At 47.9% G+C, this 25,892-nt stretch overlaps 2 protein-coding genes across 6 annotated transcripts in view; one reads left to right on the top strand and one right to left on the bottom strand.

The window, feature by feature from the left end:
* LOC140418002 (uncharacterized) overlaps positions 1 to 10,341 on the top strand; it is a 206,408-nt gene extending 196,067 nt beyond the window's left edge. The window contains exon 10 of the mRNA XM_072501432.1: positions 7,328 to 10,341. Within this exon, the coding sequence (XP_072357533.1) occupies positions 7,328 to 8,452 (1,125 nt within the window). The 3' untranslated portion in view covers positions 8,453 to 10,341. The remainder of the gene's footprint in view (positions 1 to 7,327) is intronic.
* A 2,957-nt stretch (positions 10,342 to 13,298) lies between these two features.
* On the bottom strand, positions 13,299 to 25,886 carry LOC140422185 (uncharacterized). 5 transcript variants are annotated; one of them, XM_072507203.1, is made up of 3 exons: positions 19,753 to 20,828; positions 19,104 to 19,226; positions 13,299 to 13,667 (listed from the first exon to the last, which is right to left on the bottom strand). In XM_072507203.1, exons 1-3 carry the CDS (start codon positions 20,004 to 20,006, stop codon positions 13,625 to 13,627), a joined length of 420 nt encoding a protein of 139 aa, XP_072363304.1. In that variant the 5' UTR covers positions 20,007 to 20,828; the 3' UTR covers positions 13,299 to 13,624. The 5 variants fall into 5 exon arrangements, 4 of the variants coding, with proteins under 4 accessions (XP_072363304.1, XP_072363303.1, XP_072363302.1 ...); XR_011947295.1 differs by having other exon boundaries at positions 16,757 to 20,818; XM_072507202.1 differs by lacking the exons at positions 13,299 to 13,667; positions 19,753 to 20,828 and adding an exon at positions 22,587 to 25,886 and having other exon boundaries at positions 15,580 to 19,226.
* Between the last annotated feature and the right edge of the window lie 6 nt (positions 25,887 to 25,892).

The following is a 25,892-nucleotide window of genomic DNA, read 5'->3' on the forward strand; positions in this document are numbered from 1 at the left end:
CACTCCTCAGCGCTGGAGTTGCCCGCCCCGCCGATTCCCGCAGAATCCCGCCCAAAGCCTCACTCCGCTGAGAAGCTGGCTGTTTTGAAGGGTTTCGGAACCCTTGCCACTTACAAAAGAATATATATATATATAATTGGATTGGGGGGTTCAAGGACCCGAGTCTATAAGAGCAAAACAGTTATATTAGACATAGCCGACCGACTGTGACCAGTCCAGATTTTTGTATGCCCTAATAATGAGGGATGAGTCCTGGGAATGGACCGACTAAAACAACTGAATATACTGATAGACGCAGCGAACCCCAAGGTTCACTGGCCACGAAATGACGATCTAAGGTGCGATTCAACCAACATTGCCACCACATGGCCAAAGTGAGGAGTGCAAGCATCCTAAAAGGAGATTGGGACGAGGAGCCGGGGCCTTTCGGCACTGTGTGCAGATTGATGGATGGGGTATGGGCCAAAATGAAACAGGAGATGGGGGAGATCCCTATGGAACCCATCGTCCTCCAAGGACCTGAACAAAAACCACAAAAGCAATTTCCCATGAACCCCGAGACATAACAGGCAGTACAAGAAGTTGTTCGGGATTTAGAAGAGAAGGGAATAATTAGGCTGACCGAGAGTACTACGTACCAGTATGGCCAGTAATTAAACCTGATAAAACATTCCGTCTGACCATCGATTACACAGAATTGAACAAGGTGACTCCTAAATTACACCCCATAGTCTCGAGCCCAGCTACCATTTTGACCGATTTGAACCTAGAACACAAGATACTCACAGTTTCAGATATAGCTAATGGATTCAGGTCCGTACCATTGGATCCAGAGTCCCAGAATAAATTTGCCTTCACGTGGGGGATAAACAATGCACATGGACGAGGCTGCCGCAGGGATTCCACAACAGCCCAGCCATATTCCACCGTGTTATGAACTCCCTGCTGGAAAGGGTGGATTTAAGCCTGTATCGCAGCACAATTCTGCAGTGTGTGGATGATCTGTTGACCGCTTCAGAGGACGAATCCGGACACGCTGCAGCGTTGACGGAGGTCCTACAGGCATTAGAAACAGGAGGATTTAAAGTAAACCCCAAAAAGGCTCAGATAGGACGCAAGACCGTCATTTATCTGGGGCAACAGATATCCCAGGGAACTCGAACCATGCCCCAGGAAGCCGAGCGGCAATCAAGAAGATATCTCTGTCCGCGGAGTTCGTAAGGTTTTAGGGCTGTTTAATTATAGTCAGAATTTTATACCTGACTTTGCCGCCATAGCGGAGCCTATCCAAAGACTGGTAAAAGGGGGAAATCCTGGCACCCAGTCCATAGGCTGGGGACTGGAACAGGAAGAAGCACACGGGAAGTTAAAACAAGCATTGACTTCAGCCCCCGGCCTCGGTCTGCCAGACCCGAGAAAGCCGATCCACATACATTGCAGGAACGAAGGTGAGTTCCATGCCGCAGTAGTGACCGAAATCCACGGGGACAGGCGAAGACCAGTGGCATATTACTCAACAAGACAGCCGCCCGCACTGGCGGGCTTGGCTCGCTGCGTGGCAGCTCTGGACTGCGCAGCATGGGTGGTCAGGGTCAGCGAACCTACAGTAATGAACGGAGATATCATCGTACACACCAGGCATACCATTGTAGAAATGTTGAACAACAGTAAACTCAGGTCAGTCTCAAACCTACGACAGGCCCAATGGGAATCTTAATTCCTAATGATAGATCAGTGTCATCATAAAGGACACGGGGGAAAAACCTGCAGAAGGAATCACATACACAGGAGAGTCCCATGTATACTCTGAGACAGGTGAGGAATCATTGAATCATAGAATTTACAGTGCAGAAGGAGGCCATTCGCCCGTCGAGTCTGCACCGGCTCTTGGAAAGAGCACCCGACCCAAGGCCAACACCGCCGCCCTATCCCCATAACCCAGTAACCCCACCCAACACTAAGGGCAATTTTGGACACTAAGGGCAATTTAGCATGGCCAATCCACCTAACCTGCACATCTTTGGACTGTGGGAGGAAACCGGAGCACCCGGAGGAAACCCACGCACACACGGGGAGGATGTGCAGACTCCGCACAGACAGTGACCCAAGCCGGAATCGAACCTGGGGTAAGTGGAGCGATAGTGGAAGACCCTCGAGAAACCCCAGAACTCACCTGGATGTAGATGGATCTAGAAAATATGTCAACGGTCCCCACGAACCGGATGGGCAGTAGGAGATGACAAATTAGTAACAGTCCTCTCGGGAAGGCTGGAAGAAGCACTGTCAGCACAGGTGGCTGAATTGGTGGCTTTCACTCAGGCCCTGATCATGGCCAAGGGGAAGATGGTGAACATATCCACAGATAATAGGTATGCCTTCGGGGTCGTGCACAACTATATAACGGCATAGGACAGGAGGGGCTTTGTCACTTCTGGAGGAGATAGGATAAAACAACAACAGCATGTAGAAGCCTTATTGGAAGTCACAAGGTTATCGAGACAGGTAGCAGTGATAAACGTTAAGGCCCACTAGAAGGTAGAGACACCCAAAAAAAAAGGTAACAAAGCAGCAGACAAGGCGGCCCAAATTGCCCTGGAACACGACATTGCCGTCATGAATGCCCAGGTAGAAGACATCAGTGATGAACAATTACACAAAGACATATCAAGGGAAGAAAAAGATCTGGAGGAAGGATGGAAGGGTAATTGCCCCTGCCTGCATAAGGCAGACCCTCCTTGAATTACACCATGGAATGGACCACTCAGGAAGAGAGGCATGATACACTTAATCGGAAAGGGGCTGGTTTAGCACAGTGGGCTAAACTGGCTTGTAATGCAGAACAATGCCAGCAGCGCGGGTTCAATTCCCGTACCAGTCATCCGAACAGGCGCCGGAATGTGGCGACTAGGGGCTTTTCACAGTAACTTCATTGAAGCATACTTGTGACAATAAGTGATTATTATATTATTATTAAGGAATGGTGGTGGCCAGGAATGGGGAGAGATCTAGTTAATCACTGTCAGAGATGCATCCCATGTGCGCAGTACAACCCGGGGCGCTCCATAAAGATCCGGGTGGCACATCAGCCGAGACCAAAGGGACCCTGGGAGAATCTCCAAATTGACTTTACTGGATCACAGCCCCTGAGCCAGAAGAACGATACTGCCAGTAATAATTGACTAATTTACCAGATGGGTGGAGGCATTCCCAACCCGAGACTGCACGGCCACAACCGTGGCACGAATATTAGTCAAGGACGTGATTCCTCGCTGGGGGGTACCCTTGCAACTAGATTCGGACCAAGGAACACACTTTACTGGAACAGTAATGAAGAAAATATGTGAGTGGATGGGGATCAAACACAAATTCCACATCCCTTACCATCTCCAAAGCTCAGGAATGGTAGAGCGGATGAATAGGACTCTAAAAACTGCCCTGACAAAGGCTCAAGAGTAGAAACAGCAGCAAGGGGTAGATGTGCTGCCTACTGTCCTAATGCAGTTAAGAGCGAGCCCAAATCGAACAACTGGATTATCACCCTATGAGGTGATGACGGGACGAGCTATGCAACTGCACCAGGGATAATAACAGGGGGAGAAGAAATATGTCCGATGAGGGAGAGGAAGCGTAAATACATATTAGAGCTCAGTAATCCGTTAAAGGAAATGCGGCAGCCAGTGTGGACTGGGCAGGAGACAAAGGAGAAAAATCTGGAACTTTTTCTGGACCGCATTCCCTGATGACCCGATAGCAGGGATGAAGGTGATGGTAAAGGTGCTACCTGGAAAGCCTGGGGTCGCCCCCAGATGGACCAAGTCCTGATCAGTGGGGAAACCTGTGTATGTGTGGACATAGAGGGTATGGGACGATAGAAACATTGGACACAATTAAAAGTATACCGAGAGTAAAAATATATATTTATGTTCAAACCAGGTAACTCCACACAACCAAAATTCCGAAGAACTGCAGAAGACCCATGGTGTTTGCTGTAATAATGATAATATATTTGATGGTAGTAACCGGGAGTAGATTCCCAGCACGGAATGTACAGGGCTTGCATGTAAATCCCTACTTGTACATGTCATATGCATATGCGAAAGGCAAAGATGTCTCTAGCTGTTGGGTTTTTGCCCATGTGCTAATTCATGCAAAAGTGCCCTTTAATATAACTGAGGTGGCAGCGTGAATAATTAAGCAGAACGAGACGCGGGGGAAATCGCCGGAAGGTATCTCGGGGATAGATATGTACGCCATACATCTAGAACAATGGAAGAAGGCAGGGTACCATTTCTCAGGGATGTTCACTGGGTTTTACCAACCCCGGTATAAATTCACCCAAGTTCCACCAATATCTGTGAGTAAAACATTTTCTTTTCTTCCCCCTTTCCATTTCTTATTCTGACCTTCAATTGGTGGCTTGTTTAAATCCTCAGGCCCAGATGAGATGTTTCCCAGGCTGCTGTGGGAGGCAAAAGAGTAGATTGCAGAGGCTCTGACAATAATTTTCAAATCTTCTTTGGTCACAGGAGCAGTGCCAGAGGACTGGGGGACAGATAATGTGGTGCCATTATTCACAAAGGGAAGTAGGGAAAAAACATGAAATTACAGACCAGTGAGTCTAACTTCAGTGGTGGGGAAACTATTGAAAACAATTCTGAGGGCCAGAATTCATCTCCACTTGGGAAGGTAAGGATTAATCAAGGATGGTCAGCAAGGTTTTGTCAGGGGGAGATCGTGTCTTTCAAATTTGATTTGTAGTTTTCGAGGCGGTGAATAGGTGCTGACGGTTGTGCAGTTGATGTGGTCTACATGGACTTCAGTGAGGCTTCAGACTGTCATGGGAGACTTGCCAGGAAGGTAGGAGCCCAAAGGATCCAGGGCATTTTGGCAAATTGGATCCCAAATTGGCTTTGTGGCAGGAGGCAGAGGGTGATGGTTGAAGGTTGTCTTTGTGACTGGAACCCCATGTCCAGTGTGTTCCGATAGGATTGCTGCTGGGCCCTTTGCTGTTTGTCGTGTACATTAATAATGTAGATGTGAATGTAGGAGGCAAGAATGTATTCAGATGACAAAACATTGTGGAGTGGTAAATAGGAGGAAAGCCTTATATTACAGGACGCTATAGATGATCTCGTTAGATGGTCAGAACAGTGGCAAATGATTTTAATCCTGCAAAGTGTAAGGTAATGCATGTTGGGAGGACTAACTAGGCAAGGGAATATACTATGAATGGTAGGATCCTAGGAAGCATAGAAGACCAGAGGGACCTTGGTGTGCATGTCCATAGATCCCTGAAGTCAGAAAGACACGGAGATAAGGTGGATAATAAGAGGTATGGGATACTTGCTTTTTATCAGCTGAGGTATAGAATATAGGAGCAGGGTGGTTATGATGGAGCCGTATAAAATGCTCATTAGGCTACAGCTGGAGTACTGTGTGCAGTTCTGGTCGCTACACTAGAGGAAGGATGTGATTAGACTAGAAAGGGTGCCGAGAAGATTCACCAGGATGTTGCCTGGACGTTTCAGCTATGAAGAAAGGCTGGTTAGGAGTTGTTCCCCTTAGAGCTGAGGGGTAAGTGATTGAGATCTACAAATTTAGGAAAGACATCGCAAGAGTAGATTGGAAGAAACCTTTCCCCTTAGTAGACATGTCGATAAACAGCGGGCATAAATTTAAGATGAGTGGCAGGAGGTTTAGAGGGTATTTGAGGAAAAACATTTTCACCAGAGGATGGTGGAATATGGAACTCACTGCCTGAATTGTGGTCAAGGCGGGAAACCTCACAACATTGAAGAAGCATTTAGATGAGTATTTGACAGGTCAAAGCACACAAGGCTACGGACCAAGTGCTGGAAAATGGGATGAGAATAGATAGGTGCCTGATAACCAGTACAGACAGGATGGGCTGAAGGGCCTCTTGCTCTGCTGTGAAACTCTGATTCAATGAGGACAGCGATATATCTGTGTTGTTACATTGCACAGATTTGATACATTATTGGTGGCCTTGGAATAAAGTACATTGATTATTCCAGTCTTGTAGCATAGTACTGGAGCTAGTTTAGCTCAGTGGGCTAGACAGCTAGTTTGTGGTGCAGAACAAGGCCAGCAGTGCGGGTTCAATTCCCGTACAAGCTTACCCGAACAGGCGCCGGAATGTGGCAACCAGGGGCTTTTATTGTCACAAGTAACTTCATACTTGTGACAATAAAATATTATTATAGTACTGTAGCTACGTTATATATTTCCGATTAGATTTATTACAGAAGATCAGGAGTCCAATGGACATTTCGAGTTGATGCCGACTCTGTTGAGCAATTCTGTCAGTCTCGAGTGGGTCCCATTCTGTAACCTGCAGCGACCATCCAATTTCATTTGGAATATTGATCATCTCTGCTTGTCTACCCTTATAGGCAGCAAGTATCAAGATCATGATCAGTCACAAATGCATGTTTCTCAACCAACTGGAACAAACCTATACATTAAACACATTTTTAAGCCAGTAATGTACACATATATCTGGCAGCCTGCATGAAGATTTTCAGATCTCTGCATCCAGGACAGGAAGCAGTGAGCGTGGATCTGTTACTCAGCCTGAATCAGCACCTTCACGAGCATTGGGAGGGTGAATATTAATAATAATCTTTTATTGTCACATGTATGAAGTTACTGTGAAAAGCCCGTAGTCGCCATATTCTGGCACCCGTTCAGGTAGGGAGAATTCAGAATTTTCAGCCGGAATGGGAATTGAACCTGCGCTGCTGGCCTTGTTCTGCATTACAAACCAGCTGTCTAGCCCACTGAGCTAAACCAGTTCTGCATACAGCAGAATTGATACAGCAGAGTGAGAATGGAGGGAGAGTGTGCAGGATGGAGATTTACAGCTCTTTGGGAATGAGAGAGGAAAGAATGTTCCGTAGAGAACTAGAATTGTTAGAATTGTCTGTTCTGAATTTCTATCCTGTACTGACTGTGATGATTTTTGTAACCCCCTTTTACAGGATATTAGAAAGTGAGGATTTACAGGAAAAAAAATCTCAAAACGAACATCATGTCAAGTCTGACAATCAGTCGATTCATCGGGACCTGAATCTCATCAGCCTTTGAATCTAGAAGGAGAAATGTTTGTTGTGTCGACTTCAATAGATTTTCAACATCAGTGTGACTGGAAAAACACCAAGACACACACATACGAGTGAGAGTGTTCCAGAGCACTGACTGTGGAAAGAGCTATAACCAGTTTCACACCCTGAAAAAACATCACACCATTCACAGTGAGGAGAGACCGTAAACGTGTTCTGTGTGTGATCAAGGCTCTAACTGAATATCCGAACTGGAGAAATACAATGAGATGATAAACATGGAGAAAGTGTGGAAATGTGGAGACTGTGGGAAGGGATTTAAATATCCATCTCAGTTGGAAACTCATCAACACAGTCACACAGGGAAGAGACCATTCAGCTGCTCTCAGTGTGGGAAGGGATTCACTCAAATATCCAACCTGCAGACACACCAGCGACTTCACACTGGGGAGAAGCCGTTCACCTGCTCTGTGTGTGGAAAGGGATTCACTCAGTCATCCAGCCTGCAGAGACACAATGTCACTCACTCCAATGAGAGACCTTTTAAATGCTCTGACTGTGGGAATAGGTTCAAAAGGTCTCAGGAACTAATGTTCCACCAGCGCATTCACACTGAGGAGAGACCGTTCAGCTGCTCTCACTGCACAGAGAGCTTTAAAACATCATCCACATTGCGGAGACACCAGAGAGTTCACTCTGGGGAGAGGTCGTTCATCTGCTCTCAGTGTGGGAAGAGATTTACTCAATTATCCAACCTGCAGACACACCAGCGAGTTCACACTGGGGAGAGGCCATTCGTCTGCTCTGTGTGTGGGAAGGGATTCACTCAGTCATCCAGCCTGCTGAGCCACAATGTCACTCACTCCATTGAGAGACCCTTTAAATGCTCTGACTGTGGGAATAGGTTCAAAAGCTCTCAGGAACTAATGTCCCACCAGCGCATTCATACTGAGGAGAGACCGTTCAGCTGCTCTCACTGCACAAAGAGCTTTAAAACATCATCCACATTGCGGACACACCAGCGAGTTCACACTGGGGAGAAACCGTTCACCTGCTCAGTGTGTGGGAAGGGATTCACTCATTCATCCAATCTGCTGAGCCACAATGTCACTCACTCCAATGAGAGACCCTTTAAATGCTCTGACTGTGGGAATGGGTTTAAAAGCTCTCAGGTACTGATGTCCCACCAGCGCATTCACACTGAGGAGAGACCGTTCAGCTGCTCTCACTGCACAAAGAGGTTTCAAACATCATCCACATTGCGGAGACACCAGCGAGTTCACACTGGCGAGAAGCCGTTCACCTGCACCGTGTGTGGGCAGAGATTCTCTCGGTCATCCCACCTGCTGAGACACCAGCGAGTCCACTAGTAAACGGCTCAGAACAGATTCCGTTACCTGGGGATCCAGATAGCCAGAAACTGGACACAGATCCACAAGTGGAACCTGACCAGCCTGGTGGAGGAAGTTAGAAAAGACCTTCAACGGTGGGGCTCACTCCCACTCTCCCTGGCGGGGAGAGTGCAGACGATTAAGATGAACGTACTGCCAAGGTTCCTCTTCCTGTTGAGATCCATTCCAATCTTCATCCTCAAGGCCTTTTTCCAAAACGTAGATAGTCTAATCATGGCATTTGTCGGCGGTAAGAACCCGAGAATTCCCAAACCGACACTGCAAAGAAGAAAAATCAAAGGGAGCCTGGCTTTACCAAATCTACAATACTACCACCGGGCAGGAACTGCAGAAAGAGTGAGGGGATGGGTACAAGAACCCAACACAGATTGGGTACAAATGGAGGAGGCATCCTGTAAAGGAACGGCCCTCTGGGCCCTGGCCACAGCAGCACTCCCGTCCCCCTCAGCAAGATGCACAAGCCCAGTGGTAGCAGCCATGCTGAGAACGTGGACCCAGTCGACACAGCACTTTGGGATAACTAAAATGGCCCCCATGGCCCCATCTACGGCAATCACAGATTCCCCCCTCCCCCCAGCTATGCTAGATACCACCTTCAAAAGATGGAGGCGGGACAGTAACACACTGACGGTCTGGGACTTCTACGTAGGACGCAGACTGGCGACACTGGACGAACTGACGAGGAAGTGGAAACTCTCAAAAGGACAGGAATTGAGACACCTCCAAATAAAACACTTCCTCCGCAAAGGGACAGTCGGGTACCCCAGGTCCCGAGAAAGCACACTACTAGAGGATCTGATTGGCACAAACAGCGAGAAGGGGGGGCTATGTGGGAAAATAAATTGACAGCCACTGGACAGAGCTCGAACACCACTGGACGAGACCAGACAAAAATGGGAGGACGAACTGGGGACAGAGGTAGGGTGGGAACTCTGGAAAGAAGTACTGAGTAGGGCAAACTCCACCTCCTCCTGTGCAAGGCTAAGCCTAATGCAGCTCAAAGTGGTGCACAGAGCGTACCTGACCAGAACCCGAATGAGCAGGTTCTTCCCAGAGGTGGAGGACAAATGTGAGCGGTGCCAGAGGGGCCCGGCCAACCACACCCACATGTTTTGGGCTTGCCCCAAGCTTGCTGGGTTCTGGACAGCCTTCTCCGAGGCAATGTCCAAGGTTGTGGGGGTGAGGGTGAAGCCATGCCCAATAGTGGCAATTTTTGGGGTATCGGAGCAGCCAGAGTTACACATGGGGAAGGGGGCCAACGCCCTTGCTTTCGCTTCCCTAATCGCACACCGGAGAACCCTGCTTGGCTGGCGATCGGCAGCACCACCCACAGCTGCAGACTGGCTCGCTGACCTCTTGGAATTTCTCCACCTGGAGAAGATTAAGTACGACATCCGAGGGTCAGAGGAAGGCTTCCTGGATACTTGGGGGTAGTTCATAGAATTTACAGTGCAGAAGGAGGCCATTCGGCCCATTGAGACTGCACCGGCTATTTGAAAGAGCACCCTACCCAAGGTCCACACCTCCACCTAATCCCCATAACCCAGTAACCCCATCCAACACTAAGGGCAATTTTGGACACTAACGGCAATTTACCATGGCCAATCCACCTAACCTGCACATCTTTGGACTGTGGGACACACGGGGAGAACGTGCAGACTCCGCACAGACAGTGACCCAAGACGGGAATCGAACCTGGGATCCTGGAGCTGTGAAGCAATTGTGCTAACCACTGTGCTACCGTGCTGCCCCACGGTGTGTTCCAAAACCTGTTCGAGGCCCGAAACAAGGAGTAAGTTAAGAATTTTAAAAAACAAGATAGCTGAGGAACCAAAGAACTGTGCAACCCGGGGGGAGGGAGACGGGGGGAGACGGGGGGGGGGGAGATTTTGAAGTGTCACAGGGCTCGGCAAATAACAAGGTGGCAAGGGTGGGCTCTCCTTTCCCCTGCCGACTATGTTACCGATGGCGACGATATCAGCCGCAATGTGGCAGCCGAGTTAGAGAAACATCACCAAAGCTTGGCGGTGGAATTAAAGAAATCGGTCGAGGAGGCCCCGGCTCATAGCTCTGCAAAATGGGAAAATCTGAGTAAAATCCTGGAAACACGTGGTGCCACCGAGAAAAGCTGGGAACAGCCTCTCCGACCACACTGATCAGATCGTAACAGCTTCTCCGACCATACTGATCGGATCGTAACAGCTTCTCCGACCACACTGATCGGATCATAATAGTCTCTCCGACCACACTGATCGGATCGTAACAGCTTCTCCGACCATACCGATCAGATCGTAACAGCCTCTCCGACCATACCGATCAGATCGTAACAGCCTCTCCGACCATACTGATCGGATCGTAACAGCCTCTCCGACCATACCGATCGGATCGTAACAGCCTCTCCGACCATACTGATCGGATTGTAACAGCCTCTCTGACCATACTGATCAGATCGTAACAGCCTCTCCGACCACACTGATCGGATCATACTGATAGAAACCAGCCTGACATCAGTAATCGAGGTTAACAAAAATGACTAAGATGAGCAATTTAGCAAACTGGTCACTTAGGCAATATGTCCGTATTGTGGGTCTGCCGGAGAGGATAGAGGGCAACACCCCCACTGATTACTTCACTAATATGACAATTAAAATGGTGGGTGGTGGGTTCACGTCACACCCTTTCCCTCCCCCCACATCTACAGTTCATCCTCTGATGTTAGTTTCTCTGCTGTTTGACCTTTCACATCTTTTGTTCTCTCTGGGGACTGCCATTAACACTCTTTCCCCTTGGTATCTGTGACCATCAGCACCCGGTTTCCCTGGGTTTCTGTGGCTATGACTCATCTTTCATTCTCACTCCACAGTATAAATATTTCCCACTTTCTCTGTTAGTCTGTTAGCTTTAACAATGAGTCATCGGACTCGAAACGTTAGCTCTTTTCTCTCCCTACAGATGCTGCCAGACCTGCTGAGATTTTCCAGCACTTTCTCTTTCGTTTCAGTGCCCCTGTGTCCAATGTGGGGAGTCACAGGGGCAGGGTACAGGGGAGCTGAAGAGAAACATTTGGGTCTGAAACATTGTGAACATGTTTTTATTCTGGTTATTCTTTTACTCTGGTTGTCTTTGATCCTCAAGTCATTTTCTGATTTTTTTTAACCCATGTTCTGTTTCAATAATAAACTTGTTTCATTAAAAATATATATATTTTTTTGTCTTTTTCTGATTAAATTCATTCACTTTGGGGAAAGTGGGTGAGAGGGGTTGGCAGGCTCTTTAACAGAGAGTGAGCCCCTTGAAGGTAATTAGCAAAGGAGACAGAGGGGTGGAGGAGACCTTTTCTTTTGACACACAATGTTTAAAAATGAGATTCAGGGATGAGCTAATTTATCTAGGCTCTTTGAGGAGGGAACAAGGAATGTCAATAAAGGGAAACCTGGAGATGTGGTTTATCTAGATTTCCAGAAGGTATTTTCCAAGGGGCCACATCAAAGGTTATTACACATAATAGGAGCTCATGGTGTAGGGGGTTAACATATCAGCAGGGATAGAGGATTGGTTAGCTCACAGGAAGCAGAGAGTAGGTTTAAATGGGTAATTTCTGGGTTGGTAAGATGTGACAAGTGGAGTGTCAGAAGGATCAGTGCTGGGCCCTCAACTATTTACAACTGTATTAATGAGTTGGGTGATGGGATTGATAGGATGGCGACTAAATTTTCTGATGACACAAAGATAGTTCAGAAAGTAATTTGTGAAGTGGACATAAGGAGACTGCAAAGGACATTAAGTGAATGGACAAAACTCGACAGATGGAGGATAATGTGGGAAAATGTGAATTGTCCACTTTGTCAGGAAGGATTAAATAAAACAATATTATTTAAATGGTGAGATATTGCAGAATGATGAGGTACAGAGGGATCTGGGCGTCCGTGTACAGGAATCACAATAAGTTAGTTTGCAGGTACAGCAAGTGGCTCGATCGAGTCCTTGAACAGTTTAATCAGGCTTTATCGAGTGAGTTGAAATCACTTGGGAAGCACAATGGAATGTTGTGTATGGCAAAGAGACTGGAATATAAAAGTCGGGATGTTTTGTTGCAGTTGTACAGGACCTTGGTGAGACCATATTTAGAGCACTGTGTACAGTTTGGGTCTCCTTATTTCAGAAATGAGATAATTGCATCAGAAGCAGTTTAGAGGAGGTTGACTCCCCGGATTCCTGGAATGAGGGGGTTATCCTCTGAGGAAAGGTTTGACAGGTTGGGACTGTATCCATTGCAGTTTAGAAGAATGAGAGAGGATCTCATGTGTTTCTATAAGATCATGAGTGGAATTGACAGAGAGATTGCTGAGAGAATGTTTCCCCCTTGTGGCAGAGACTAGAATTAGGGGACACTGCTTAAAAATTAGGGGTCTTCCATTTAAGACGCGGATGAGAATATTGTTTTTCTCCTGAGGGCCGTGAGTCTGTGAATCTCCATCCCCAGAGGGTGCTGGAGGCAGGGTCACTGAATGTTTCGGATTGAATTTGATAGATTCTTGATTGACGAGGGAGTGAACGGGTGGAGGAAGGAAAGTGGAGTTAAGACCACAATCAGATCAGCCCTGATCTTATTGAATGGCGGAGTGGGCTCGAGGGGCCGAATGTCCTGCTCCTGTTCCTGTGTCTGAGCAGTAATATCAAAGTGCAGCAGTATTACCATTACACTCTGGGTAGAAGCACCATCTCCAGGTAAATGCTCCCTGCTCTGCCCCAGATGCCATGGTCCCAGTCAGTGGAATATGTAAAACCTCAACAAATCTCTGTGCTCGGGGAATCCCTTCTTATACTTTATTACATCACAAAGTCTATGGAGACAGATTTAACCCAATCATTGCCGAGCTAACATTTGAATGGACCAATTACAAAACCTGTCATTGAACCATCTGTACCTGCCCAAGTCACGTCAAACTCTCAAACAATTGTCTTCCCCACACTCCGTCCCCGGTACAGGGAGTCATCATTCCCATGCCAAGCGGTGAAAACATGGTGGCCTTGACACCAGGGTGTCGTCTAGGATTCCAGGCACTCTTGTTTTCTCTGTCCTCTGGGAGCTGTTTATCTCCCTGTTCCCACACAGCAAGTCGTCTGTTCTCAGCTCTGCTCGATTTCTGCTGGAGTTTGGTCCCTTTTACACCTTTCGGATCAATAAAACATTTTGTCAGTGAAGACCCAAACCACAATTTCCCATCCTGTCACCTGTCGACCATCCTTACCCAGAGCATGATCACAACAGGAATAAAAACAGAAGTGTAACAATCAAATTCAAAATAAATCCACAGCCAGTCATAGAATTTAATTTAATGATCACTAATTAACAAGAAAACCCGAAGCACGGAGTCCCCCAGGATTCTTACAGTCCACACCTTGAGGGGGAGGAGAACTCTCTCTCCAACCCCTCACTCAATTTCACTCCGTTGTCTTCCAGTTCTGTTCTGGCCCCGCCTGCGGTAACATCTACTCGATATTTTCTCCTGAAGGAATGCCGTGAGTTCTAAGTTACTGGTACATAAGGACAGATGCTTTAAGCAACAGATCAAACGTGGATGTAAAATATCCTCCAGCTCCCTCTTTACCCCTGTCCAACTTGTGGACAGTTCTTACTCAGTATTATTTCTCCCAAGTCCATTATTGGCCCAATCGAATTTTTAAATAAAAAAATACATATAGTTACAGGATGTGGGCTTTGCTGGCTAAACCCAGCATTTATTGACCATCCCTAGTCGCCTTAGAGAAGGTAGTGGTGAGCTGCCTTCTTGAACCACTGCAGTCCATGTGGTGTTGATACATCCACTGCTATTAGCGACTGAAGGAACAGTGATATATTTACAAATCAGGATGGTGTGTGGCTTGGAGAGGAACATCTAGGTGGTGGTGTTCCTGTCTGTCTGCTGTCCTTGTCCTTCTATATAGTAGTTCAGGGGTTTGGAAGGTAGTGCCTGAGGAGCATCGGTGAATTCCTGCTATGCATCTTGTAGATGGTACACACACTGCTGCTGCTGTGCCTTGGTGGTGGAGGGAGTGAATGATTGTGGGCGGGGTGCAAATGAACCAAGCTGCATTGTCCTGCAAGATGCCGAGCTTCTTTAATTTTGGAGATGCACTCATCCAGGCAAGTGGAGAGTGATCCATCACACTCCGGACCTCTAGATAATGGACAGGCTTTCAGGAGTTAGGAGGTGAATGATTCACAGCAGGATTCCCAGCCTCTGACCCACTCTTGTAGCCACAGTATTTATATGGCTAGTCCAGTTCAGTTTCTGGTCAATGGTAACCCCTAAGATGTTGATAGTGGGGAATTCAACAATGGTAATGGCATTGAATGTCAGGAGGTGGTGGATAGATTCTCTCATAAGGGAGGTGGTCATTGCCTGGCATTTGTGTGGCTCAAAGTTACTTGCAGGACTGCAGAGCTCAGATCTGATCCATTGGTTGTTGCATCATTTAACTCTGACTATTGCTAGCTGTGTTTGATGTTTGGCACACAAATAGTCCGGTTTCATTCATAATATCACTCCTGCCTCGCAGTGCCAGGGACCCGGATTCAATTCCAGCCTTGGGTTACTATCTGTGTGGAGTTTGCACATTCTCCCCGTGTTTGCGTGGGTTTCCTCCATCGCTCTGGAGTCCTCCCACTGTCCAAAGATATACAGGTTAAGTGGGTTTATGGGTATATGGCGGGGGAACAGACTGAGGTAGCTGCTCTTGGTACGGTTGGTGCAGACTCGATGGGCCGAATGGTCCCCTTCTGGGACTGTAGAATTCCATTCTATGGAATAAACATCCTTGAGGATTCTTACAGCTTTGTGCTGGGCCATTTCAGAGTCAACCACATTGCTGTGGATCTGGAGTCACATGTAGTCCAGACCAGGTAAGGAGGCAGATTTCCTTCCCGAAAGGGAATTAGTAAACCAGATGTTTTTTTTCTACCAACAATGGACAAGATCATTAGGCTTTTAGTTCGCGTTTTAAATATATGCATTTTATTCGAAACATAATCAATTATACAAATAAACAACAATCAAATACCATTGGCTTTCAAACAATTTATCATTTTCCCCCCTAAACTACCCCAACATCCAAACATCCCTTTCCCAACTGACACCCCCCCACGCACGGCGACAAACAGATCCTTAAATAGAGACAGAAAGACCCTCCGTCTTAAGTAGAACCCTCTTCACCCTCGGAGAACGTACTTAAGTCTTCTCCAACTGCAGAAATTCCGTCAAATCCCCCAACCATGCCGATACCTTCGGTGGGGCGACCGACCTCCAACCCAGTGAGATTCGCCGCCGGGCAATCAGAGTGGTGAAGACCCCCTTCCCCTCCAGCAGCTCTGGCAGATGCGAAAACATGAAAGCCCCACTAAAGATCACGGCGCCATCGTCACCCCCACAATTCCGGCAGGGTCTCGGAAATCAATGGCCAGAATCCCCGAACTGCGGGCACACCCAAAAGATGTGAACATGATTGACAGGCCCCCTCCTGTACCTCTCACATCTGTCCTCAACCTCCGGGAAGAACCCACCCATACGAGCCCGAGTCATAACATGCAAAAAACTTGGGCAGCACGGTTGCATTGTGGATAGCACAATTGCTTCACAGCTCCAGGGTCCCAGATTCGATTCCGGCTTGGGTCACTGTCTGTGCGGAGTCTGCACATCCTCCCCGTGTGTGCGTGGGTTTCCTCCGGGTGCTCCGGTTTCCTCCCACAGCCCAAAGATGTGCAGGTTAGGTGGATTGGCCACGATAGATTGCCCTTAGTGTCCAAAATTGCCCTTAGTGTTGGGTGGGGTTACTGGGATGTGGGGATAGGGTGGAGGTGTTGACCTTGGGTGGGGTGCTCTTTACAAGAGCCGGTGCAGACTCGACGGGCCGAATGGCCTCCTTCTGCACTGTAAATTCTATGAAAGAACATAACATTTACAAAACTTATATATACACATCGAGACAGAACAGATCCCACCATTACTCCTCCCCAACCCATGCTCCTTGACATAGTCATCCGCTTCTTCTGAAATCGTAAAATAATGTCCTTTGCCCTTGTGAAAGTCACCCAGAGTTTGTCCGGATACAACACCCCGAACCAGACCTTGGCCGAAAGAGCGCAGCCTGGGCCCTGTTAAAACCCAACCCACCTGCCATTTGGCCAGGTCGGCCCCAATGTCCTGGTAGATCCGGATCAGATTCCCCTCCCAGCTATAGCCTCACGTCGACTTCACCCACCTCAGAATCCTCTCCTTCTCCTGGAACTTGTGCAGCAGGCCGATCACTGCCTACGGCGGCTCCCCAGCTCTCGGCCTCTGTTGTAATGATTGGGGGGCCCGATCCACCTTCGGGGCCTTATCGAAGACCCCCTCCTCAACCAGCTTCGTGAACATTTTCAATACATAGCCCATGGCACTCGTTCCCTCCACCGCTTCTTCAGGCCTACAATTCACAGATTCTGTCGCCTGGACTGATTCTCCTGGTCGTCCACCTTCGCCCTCAGCACCTTGCAGGCCTCTTCCAGCATCACCATCTCGGCCTCCAGCAACACGATCTGATCACCGGGATCCAACACCGTCCTTTCCACCTCTCGGATAATCGCACCTTGTGACTCCAGGCGTTCCTCCACCCGCTCCAAAGTCCCATGAAGAGGGGCTACTGTTTCCTCAATCGCCCTGGACCTGTCCTCTTGCATCTCTTTCTGATGCTGCCGAAACACCCTCCAACTCCGTCATACTCTCAGTTGCTGCACCACACGGCTATACTCGACTTTTGCCGGGTGTTGTAACCTGCTGATATTCCACTTTGGAGGAGAAACCAACTCCCTCCACTTATTCTGCACTTTTTACAAACTAAGTGCCCATTAACCGGGCAGAAAGGGCCAGAAATCCAAGCTTACAAGCAGAAGTCACCTTGTGTGCGGCCGATAAACTCAGGGCCTCCACTGGAAGTCGTTCCAGGACATTTTTGTTATTTAATCTCACCAATCCCTGATTTTCTCTTTTGTTCTATCTGACCCTCCCCCCTTTCTCACCAGCATCAAACCCATCACATTTCTCCCTTTCTTTAGTTCTGAGGTAGAGTTACATTGGACGTGAAACATTAACTCTGTTTCTCTCTCACAGATGCTGCCAGACCTGCTGCGTTTTTCCAGTTCTTTCTGTATTTATTTTAGATCTACCTGTAATGGGGGAAAACACTGTTTACTATTCAGGATAAAATAAATGTCCTTCATCAGCTTTTGTGGATCATTTCAGTGGAAATGTGTTCTCCCAGGCTCAAAGAGCATCAGCCCACTGGAGGCAAAGTCGTGAGGCCGGCCAGTCCAGCAGAAAGAAACTCTCTGACCCTCCCACTTCACCAAGTGTCAGAATGAACATGGTTCAGTCCTGGATGTGATTAACAGCAGCAATAACAGCAGAATCCAACCCTTGTCATCACTTGTGAACTCGCTGGTGTCTCAGCAGAAGTGTTGACCAAGTGAATCCCTTCTCACACACTGTGCAGATGAATGGCCTCTCCCCAGTGTGAACTCGCTGGTGTGCTTGCAGATTGGGTAACTGAGTGAATCTCTTCCCACAGTCAGAGCAGGTGAACGGCCTCTCCCCGGTGTGAATTCGCTGGTGTGCCTGCAGGTGGGATAACCGGGTGAATCCTGTCCCACAGTCAGAGCAGGTGAACGGCCTCTCCCCAGTGTGAATTTGCTGGTGTGTCTGTAGGTGGGATAACCGAGTGAATCCTGTCCCACAATCAGAGCAGGTGAACGGCCTCTTCCCAGTGTGAATTTGCTCGTGTCTCCGCAGGTTGCTTATTTGAGTGAATCCCTTTCTACACTGAGAGCAGGTGAACGGCCTCTCTCCGGTGTGCAGGATCTGGTGTATCAGCAGATGGGATGAGTTTCGAAACCTCTTTGTGCAGTGAGAGCAGCTGAACGGTCTCTCCCTGGTGTGAATGCACTGATGGTTCATCAGTTTGTGAGACCTTTTGAAGCTGCTCCCACAGTCAGAGCATTTAAAGGGTCTCTCATTGCTGTGAGTGACAGTGTGGCCCAGCAGATTGGATACCTGAGTAAATCCCTTCCCACACTCACTGTGGGTGAATGGTCTCTCCTCAGTGTGAACTTGTTGGTGTGTACGCAGTTCGGATGAAGTACTGAACCCCTTCCTACATGTGGAGCAGGTGAATGGCTTCTCCCCGACATGGACTGGCTGGTGCTTCTTCAGGTTGGATAACGTAATGAATCCCTTCCCACACTGAGAGCAGGTGAACGGCCTCTCCCCAGTGTGAATGCGTTGATGAGTTTCCAGTATAGATGGGAAGCTGAATCTTTTCCCACAGTCCCCACATTTCCATGATTTCTCCATGGTGCTGGTGTCCTTGTGTCTCTCCAGGTTGGACAGTCAATTGAAGGCTCACACAGAACTCATGTACGGTCTCTCCGTGCTGTTTATTTTCAGTTTGTGTAAGTGGTTAAAGCTCTTTCCAGTCAGTGCTCTGGAACACTCTCATTCAGGTCTGTGTGTCTCGGTGATTTTCCCGTCACACTGATGGTTAAAACCATCTGAAGCAGGAAGAACAGACAAACCTTTTTCCTTCTCGATTCAAAGGCTGATGATATTCAAGTCCCCGTGAATTGAGTGAATCTGTCAAATCGGGACGTGAGGTTTGGTTTGAGATTTCTGTCTGTAATTCTTCCTCTTCTGATATCCTGTAAAAGGAGTTTACAAAGTACATCATTGTCAGTCCAGGATCGGAATTCAGAACAGACTTTTCTAGTTTCTATGGAATATTCTTTCCTCTCTCATTCTCCAAAAGCTGTAAGTCTCCGTCCCACACACTCTCCCTCCATTCTCACTCTGCTCCCAATTCTCCTGAAGGTGCTGATTCAAGCTGATTGACAGATCCATGCTCACTGCTTACAATCGTGGACAGAGAGCCCTGGAAATCTTCATGCAGACTGCCAGCCTAACGGAAATATGTAACAGGACGAAAATTGTGTTTAATGTATAGGATTGTATCAGTTGGTTCAGATACAGGAGGTAGTGATTGATCATGATCTGGAACTTTCTGCCTATGAAGGTTCTCAAGCAGAGATGATCAATAATTTCTAACTGAATTGGATGGACGCTGCAGGGTTACTTTTGTCAATATTAAAGCTTATTATTCCTGTAACCAAAGACTATCCTTCTCACTATTTACCACCCCTCCAATTTTCGCACAATCCGTGCACTCACCGAGAGGCCTGGGCCAACCTTTCCAGAGTCTGCACCCTCCCTGGATTCACTTCCTTTTCCTTCAGAGACAGAGTCCTTCCGGTCCTCCAACTGTTCCCATTGGTCAACACCTCAGCAGAAAGGTCAGAGGCTGGGTTCTCTCTGCACATGCGCAGCTTCCCATCGCTCCCAGGGACATGCGCAGTCCGGGCAACCCGCTCGGTGAATAGAATGGTTCCGTTACCGCGGGGGATTCTGGCTCTGATGGCCGCCATTGCTTATCCGGACTCCAGTCTCCAAACTCCTTGTACTGGGATGAAATGGGGAGGGGGGGTTTCACACTTGTAGGGGTAAGAGCAAAATTGAATTCAGGAGAAACTTCTTTCCAGAGAGTAGTGAGAATGTGGAACTCACTACCACAGTGAGTGGTGGAGGTGAATAACATCGATATATTGAAGAGGAAGCTGGATGAACACATGAGGGAGAAATAAACAGACGGACTCACTGATAGAGTCAGATGGGAAAGCATGGGAGGAGGATGAAGTGAAGTAAAAATACTGGCAGAGATTGGTTGGGCTGAAAAGCCTGTTTCTGTGCTGTATATTCAATGTAATTTAGCCTGGTATTGCCTTTAACTCTGACATAGTCCATTCTGGATTAAGGAGAAAATGTTTCACTCACAGAACATTTCAGATCATTGTTTCCACTATTGTCCAATCAATGCCTTTGCCAGTCCGGTACCTGAGTGAGCTGCTGAGGCAATAAATTCAACCACAAACTTCAAATGGGATTTCTTCCAATATAATTTGAAGAGCAGATCTTTTTTCAAGTGGACTGAATTGGTTATATTTTCTCAGTCACAGTCCTTTCCGACAACAATTATTATTTATCAGCCAGTCTTATTCAAATTATGGAGTCTGTTTTATACAGTAAGACGTCTCACAACACCAGGTTAAAGTCCAACAGGTTTATTTGAAATCAAAAAGGTTTTGGAGCACTGCTCCTTCATCAGGTGAAGTGAGACCTGTAGAAGGAGCAGTCCTCTGAATGTTTGTGATTTCAAATAAACCTATTGACTTTATCCTGGTGTTGTGAGACTTCTTACTATGCTTCCTCACCCCCCCCCCCCCCCCCCCCCCCGCCCAGTCCAACGCCGGCATCTCCACATCATGTTTTACACAGGACAAAGCATCTGCTTGCTCAGTGCCCCATCCATCACCTGAAACAGTGACTCCCTTGACCTCCAGAGCACAATGGTGGCAGTGTGTGTACCATCTACAAGATGGTTCACGGTAGCACAGTGGTGGGGCAACTCGGTAGCACAGTGGTTGGGACAGCACAGTTGCTTCACAGCTCCAGGGTCCCAGGTTGAATTCCTGGCTTGGGTCATTGTCTGTGCAGAGTCTGCACATTCTCCCCAGGTCTGCATGGATTTCCTCTGGGTGCTCCGGTTTCCTCCCACAGTCCAAAGATGTGCAGGTTAGGTGGATTGGCCAAGATAAATTGCCCTTAGTGTCCAAAAAGGTTTGGTGGGGTTACTGGGTTAAGGGGATAGGGTGGAGGCGTGGTCTTAAGTGGGGTGCTCTTTCCAAGGGCCGGTGCAGACTCGATGGGCTGAATGGCCTCCTTCTGCACTGTAAATTCTATGATTATGAACTCAACAGAGCTCCTTCGACATCAACTTCTAAACCCATAACCTTGACTGTCATGAAGGACAAGGACAGCAAACACATGGGAATAGCACCACCTGAAATCACCTCAGTGCGACTTGCAATAATCTGCTTCAGGGTCTGTGAATATAAAAAACCCTTCATGTCAATATCTGTGTGCACACAAACCTCTTTAGTTCAGAGCTGGAGGAGAAATTTAATCTGCCCTCTGGAAATGCCTTCAGATACCTTCAGGTCCGTGCCTTTCTAAAAAACAGGTGGTGGCATTTCCGTTGCTACCCCCACGTAGGATAAAGGATAGGGTGGTCTCTGGCACCTGGATAGGAGAGGGGAAGGTGTCGGACATCTACCAAGAACTACAGGAGGCGGAGGAAGCCCCAGTGGTGGAGCTTAAGGGCAAGTGGGAGGAGGAGCTAGGCGGGAGCTGGATGCAGGCCTATGGGCGGAAGCCCTAAATAGGGTCAATTCCTCTTCATCATGTGCCAGGCTTAGCTTAATTCAGTTTAAGGTGGTCCATCAGGCACACATGACGGCAGCAAGAGTTAGCAAGTTCTTTGGGGTTAAGGATAGATGTGCGGGAAGCCCAGCGAACCATATCCATATGTTCTGGGCATGTCCGGTTCTCAAAGGATTCTGGCAGGGAATCGCGAAGGCAATGTCCAAGATCCTAAACCCGCAGGTGGTGCCGAGTCCAGAGATAGCGATCTTTGGTGTGTCAGACGATCCGGGAGTTCAGGAAGCGAAAGAGGCCGAGGTTTTGGCCTTTGCCTCCCTGATAGCCGGATGTGGAGGGACTCGAAACCCCAGAGTATGGAGACCTAATTTGGTGACATGGCTGGGTTTCTCAGTCTTGAGAAAATAAAGTTTGCCTTGAGAGGGACCATGACAGGGTTCTCTCGGAGATGGGCATGACTTGCCAATTTTTATACTCAATGCCCCAACCAATGAAGACAAGCATGCCATATGCCTTCTTAGCTACCTGATCCACCTGCGTTGCCACTTTCAGTTATATGTTTATTGTAATTTCCCAAACTACCACAGTCAACTTGCTCCTCATACCATGATAGTTTCCTTCTGTGAGAAACATCCAGAAAAATTAGACAAAAGAACCCTGTAACTGCCATAGCCCATCTTCATGGCAACGTGGCTGCTTTGGGAACTAAATAACTTCCAACGTGCAAACACCTTTTCATTTTGTGCTCCTCATCAAACAAGGAACCAGGTAATCGCAACTAGCCTCAAAAATGGTCAGCCCACCGGAGGCAGAGGTGTTAGACCGGCCAGTCCAGCAGAAAGAAACCCTCCAATCATCACCAGTCACCAGATGTTAGAATGAACAAAATGCAGTCCTGGATGTAAGTGAGAGCAGAAACAATAACAACGAAGCCAACATCTGTAATTCATTGTGAACTTGTTGGAGTCACAATAGGCGTGATGAATCACAAACCCCTCCGCACATTGAGAGCAGATGAATGGTCTCTCCCCAGAATTAACTCGCTAGTGAATCCGTAGTTGGGACGGTTCATTGAATGTCTCCCCTGCTCAGAGCAGTTGAATGGCCTCTTCCAGGTGTGAACTCGCTAGTATTCCTGCAGGGTGGATCTCGGAATCCTTTCTCTCACTAAGAGCACGTTAACGTCTTGTCCCCAGTGTGAACTCGCTGGTGGTTCCGCAGGGTGGATAACCAAGTGAATTCCTTCTCACACTGAGAGCAGGTGAACGGTCTCTCCCTAGTGTGAACTCGCTGGTGTGTCCGCAGGCTCGATGAAGTAGTGAATCCCTTCTCACACTGAGAGCAGGTAAAAGGCCTCTCCCCAGTGTGAACCCGCTGATGCCTGCGCAGGTTCGATGAATCAGTGAATCCCTTCTCACACTGAGAGCAGGTGAACGGCCTCTCCCCAGTGTGAACATACTGGTGTACCGCAGGTTGGATAACTGAGTGAATCCCTTCTCACACTGAGAGCAAGTGAATGGCCTCTCCCCAGTGTGAACATACTGGTGTATCCGCAGGTTGGATAACTGAGTGAATCCCTTCTCACAATGAGAGCAAGTGAATGGCCTCTTCCTACTGTGAATTCGCTGGTGTGACTTCAGGCTGGATAACAAAGTGAATCCCTTCTCACACTGAGAACAGGTGAATGGCCTCTCCCCAGTGTGAATGCGTCGATGAGCTTCCAGCTGAGATGGAGCCCTGAATCCCTTCCCACAGTCCCCACATTTCCACGGTTTCTCCATGTTTGAGGTCTCTTTGTGTTTCTCCAGGTTTGACAATCAGTTGAAGCCTCGTCCACATACAGAACACGTGTACTGTCTCTCCCCGCTGTAAATGATGCAATGTCTTTTCAGGCTGTGTAACTGGTTAAAGCTCTTTCCATAGTCAATACTCTGGAACACTCTCACTCGGGTGTGTGTGTCTCGGTGCTTTTCCAGTCACACTGATGGTTGAAATCTTTTGAAGCCGAAAGAACAGACAAACATTTCTCCTTCTTGATTCAAAGTCCGGTGATATTCAGTTCCAAGGAATTGAGAGACTCAGTCAGATTAAGAGATGACGTTTCAGATTTTTGTCTGTAATTCCTCCTCTTCTAATATCCTGGAAAAACAATTTCCAAAAGACATCACTGTCAGCACTGGATAGAAATTCAGAACAGACAATTCTAGTTTCTGGAGAACATTCTTTTCTCTCTTATTCCCCAAATGCTGTAAATCTCCGTCCCACACACTCTCCCTCAATTCTCACTCTGCTGTATCTAATATTCACCCTCCCAATTCTCCTAAAGGTGTTGATTCAGGCTGATTGACATATCCCTGCTCACTGCTTCCTGTCCTGGTCACAGAGACCATAACAAATAGGATCTGCAGTTGGCCATTTGGCCCATCGAGCCTGCTCATCTATTCTATGGAATCATTGGCCGATCTATGTCAGCGACATTCTCCGTGTTACTGACCAGAGGCTGAGTGTGCTGACTCAATATCTGTGAGCTCATGAGGCTGAGCTGCAAAACATCAAGGAAAAGATCAACGATCCCGAGGAGAGAATCCTGAATGTTGAGCAAGTTGCCTCCTCGGTGAAGGCAAGAATTAAATCCTGGGAAAACCGGCCGAGTGACGTGAGGGAGGTCCTGGAGGATTTGGAAAACTGAAGGTCAGAGAAAGAACATCCGAGTCGTCGGCCTGCCAGAAGGTGTGGAGGGTGAGGCTCCCGTTAGGTTCTTCGAGGACCGGCTGCCACGTTTTCTCAAGCTGGATGTGAAGCCTGGGTGTTTCAAATTAGAAAGGGCATCGGATCCTGTATTTGAGGCCGAGGAATAGTTTTCATCCTACATGAATAGGATGGGAATAGAGAGATACGGACCCAGGAAGTGTAGAAGGTTGTAGTTTAGTCGGGCAGCATGGTCGGCACGGGCTTGGAGAGCCGAAGGGCCTGTTCCTGTGCTGTACATTTCTTTGTTCTTTGTGCCTGTAATCATTCACTTCCACAACTTGAAAGATCACCAGAAGGTCCTGAAGACGGGTAAGGCGAGGTGGGACCTGCCTCCATGAGGGAGTGAGGATTTCCTTATTCCAGGATTTTTCAACAGCAATACAAACGAAGCATCGAGACTTTGATGAAGTTTGAAGGGAACTATGTTGCTTTATCCTGTGACCCTGAAAATTATATTTGACAACTCCGTCAAGACTTTCGATAATCCGACTACTGCCTTGGTCTTCGTTAAATCCATGAAGGGCAAAGATTTGGAGGGATGGTTTGCAGCTCGGACTAACTCAGGCTCTAATCCGGACTCTTTCCCTGTCGTGGTGTTGTTGTTTGAATTTGTTATCTTTTATCCTGTTGAAGGGAGTTGTCATTCTGTAAGTCCCGCTTGAATGTCTTTTTCTCCTCGAGTGTTGCAGAGAATTGTATTATCTTATCTGTTATAGTAGATGTACCGTGTGCTTCCTTCTATTATCCGAGCGTTAATCATGGCAGAACCGAGTGGCGCCATTGCTGAAGGGTGGGTGGTGGTGGATGTAGGTCTTCACGGGTGGGTCTAAAATGTGGGAAGGAAATTCGATCCCCATTCCCTTGTTGGCCCTTATTTTCTTGTCCTCAGAGGTACTTCATTCACTGCACATTTTCAGGAAGAGTTTTAGTTCTTCCGTTTACTCGGCCCCTGGTATTTCCCCCTCCAGACGTGTAAAGCTCATTCCGGGGGCGGGGGGGCCGGGGGGGGGGGGGGGGGGGGGTGATCATTTGCGTCACTGCTGATGAAAGGTGCAGAATGCTGGAGAACCAGCGGCGTCTGGAGGTTTGTTTGATGAAGGCCCAGGAGGAAGTTTCCGCCGGAGTGAAGCTCAGTCATACAAACCCCACGCTCTGATTGGCTGGAGGACCAGACTCCTTCCGGTTGTGCAACTCTTCCCATTGGTCAATGCCTCTCAGGAGTTGAGCTCGCCTGCACACGCGCAGCTTCCACTCTCCTTCAAACATGCGCAGTCTCAGGCAGGGGG

This window comes from Scyliorhinus torazame, chromosome 5 (assembly GCF_047496885.1).
Source record: "Scyliorhinus torazame isolate Kashiwa2021f chromosome 5, sScyTor2.1, whole genome shotgun sequence".
NCBI classification, from domain to species: domain Eukaryota; kingdom Metazoa; phylum Chordata; class Chondrichthyes; order Carcharhiniformes; family Scyliorhinidae; genus Scyliorhinus; species Scyliorhinus torazame.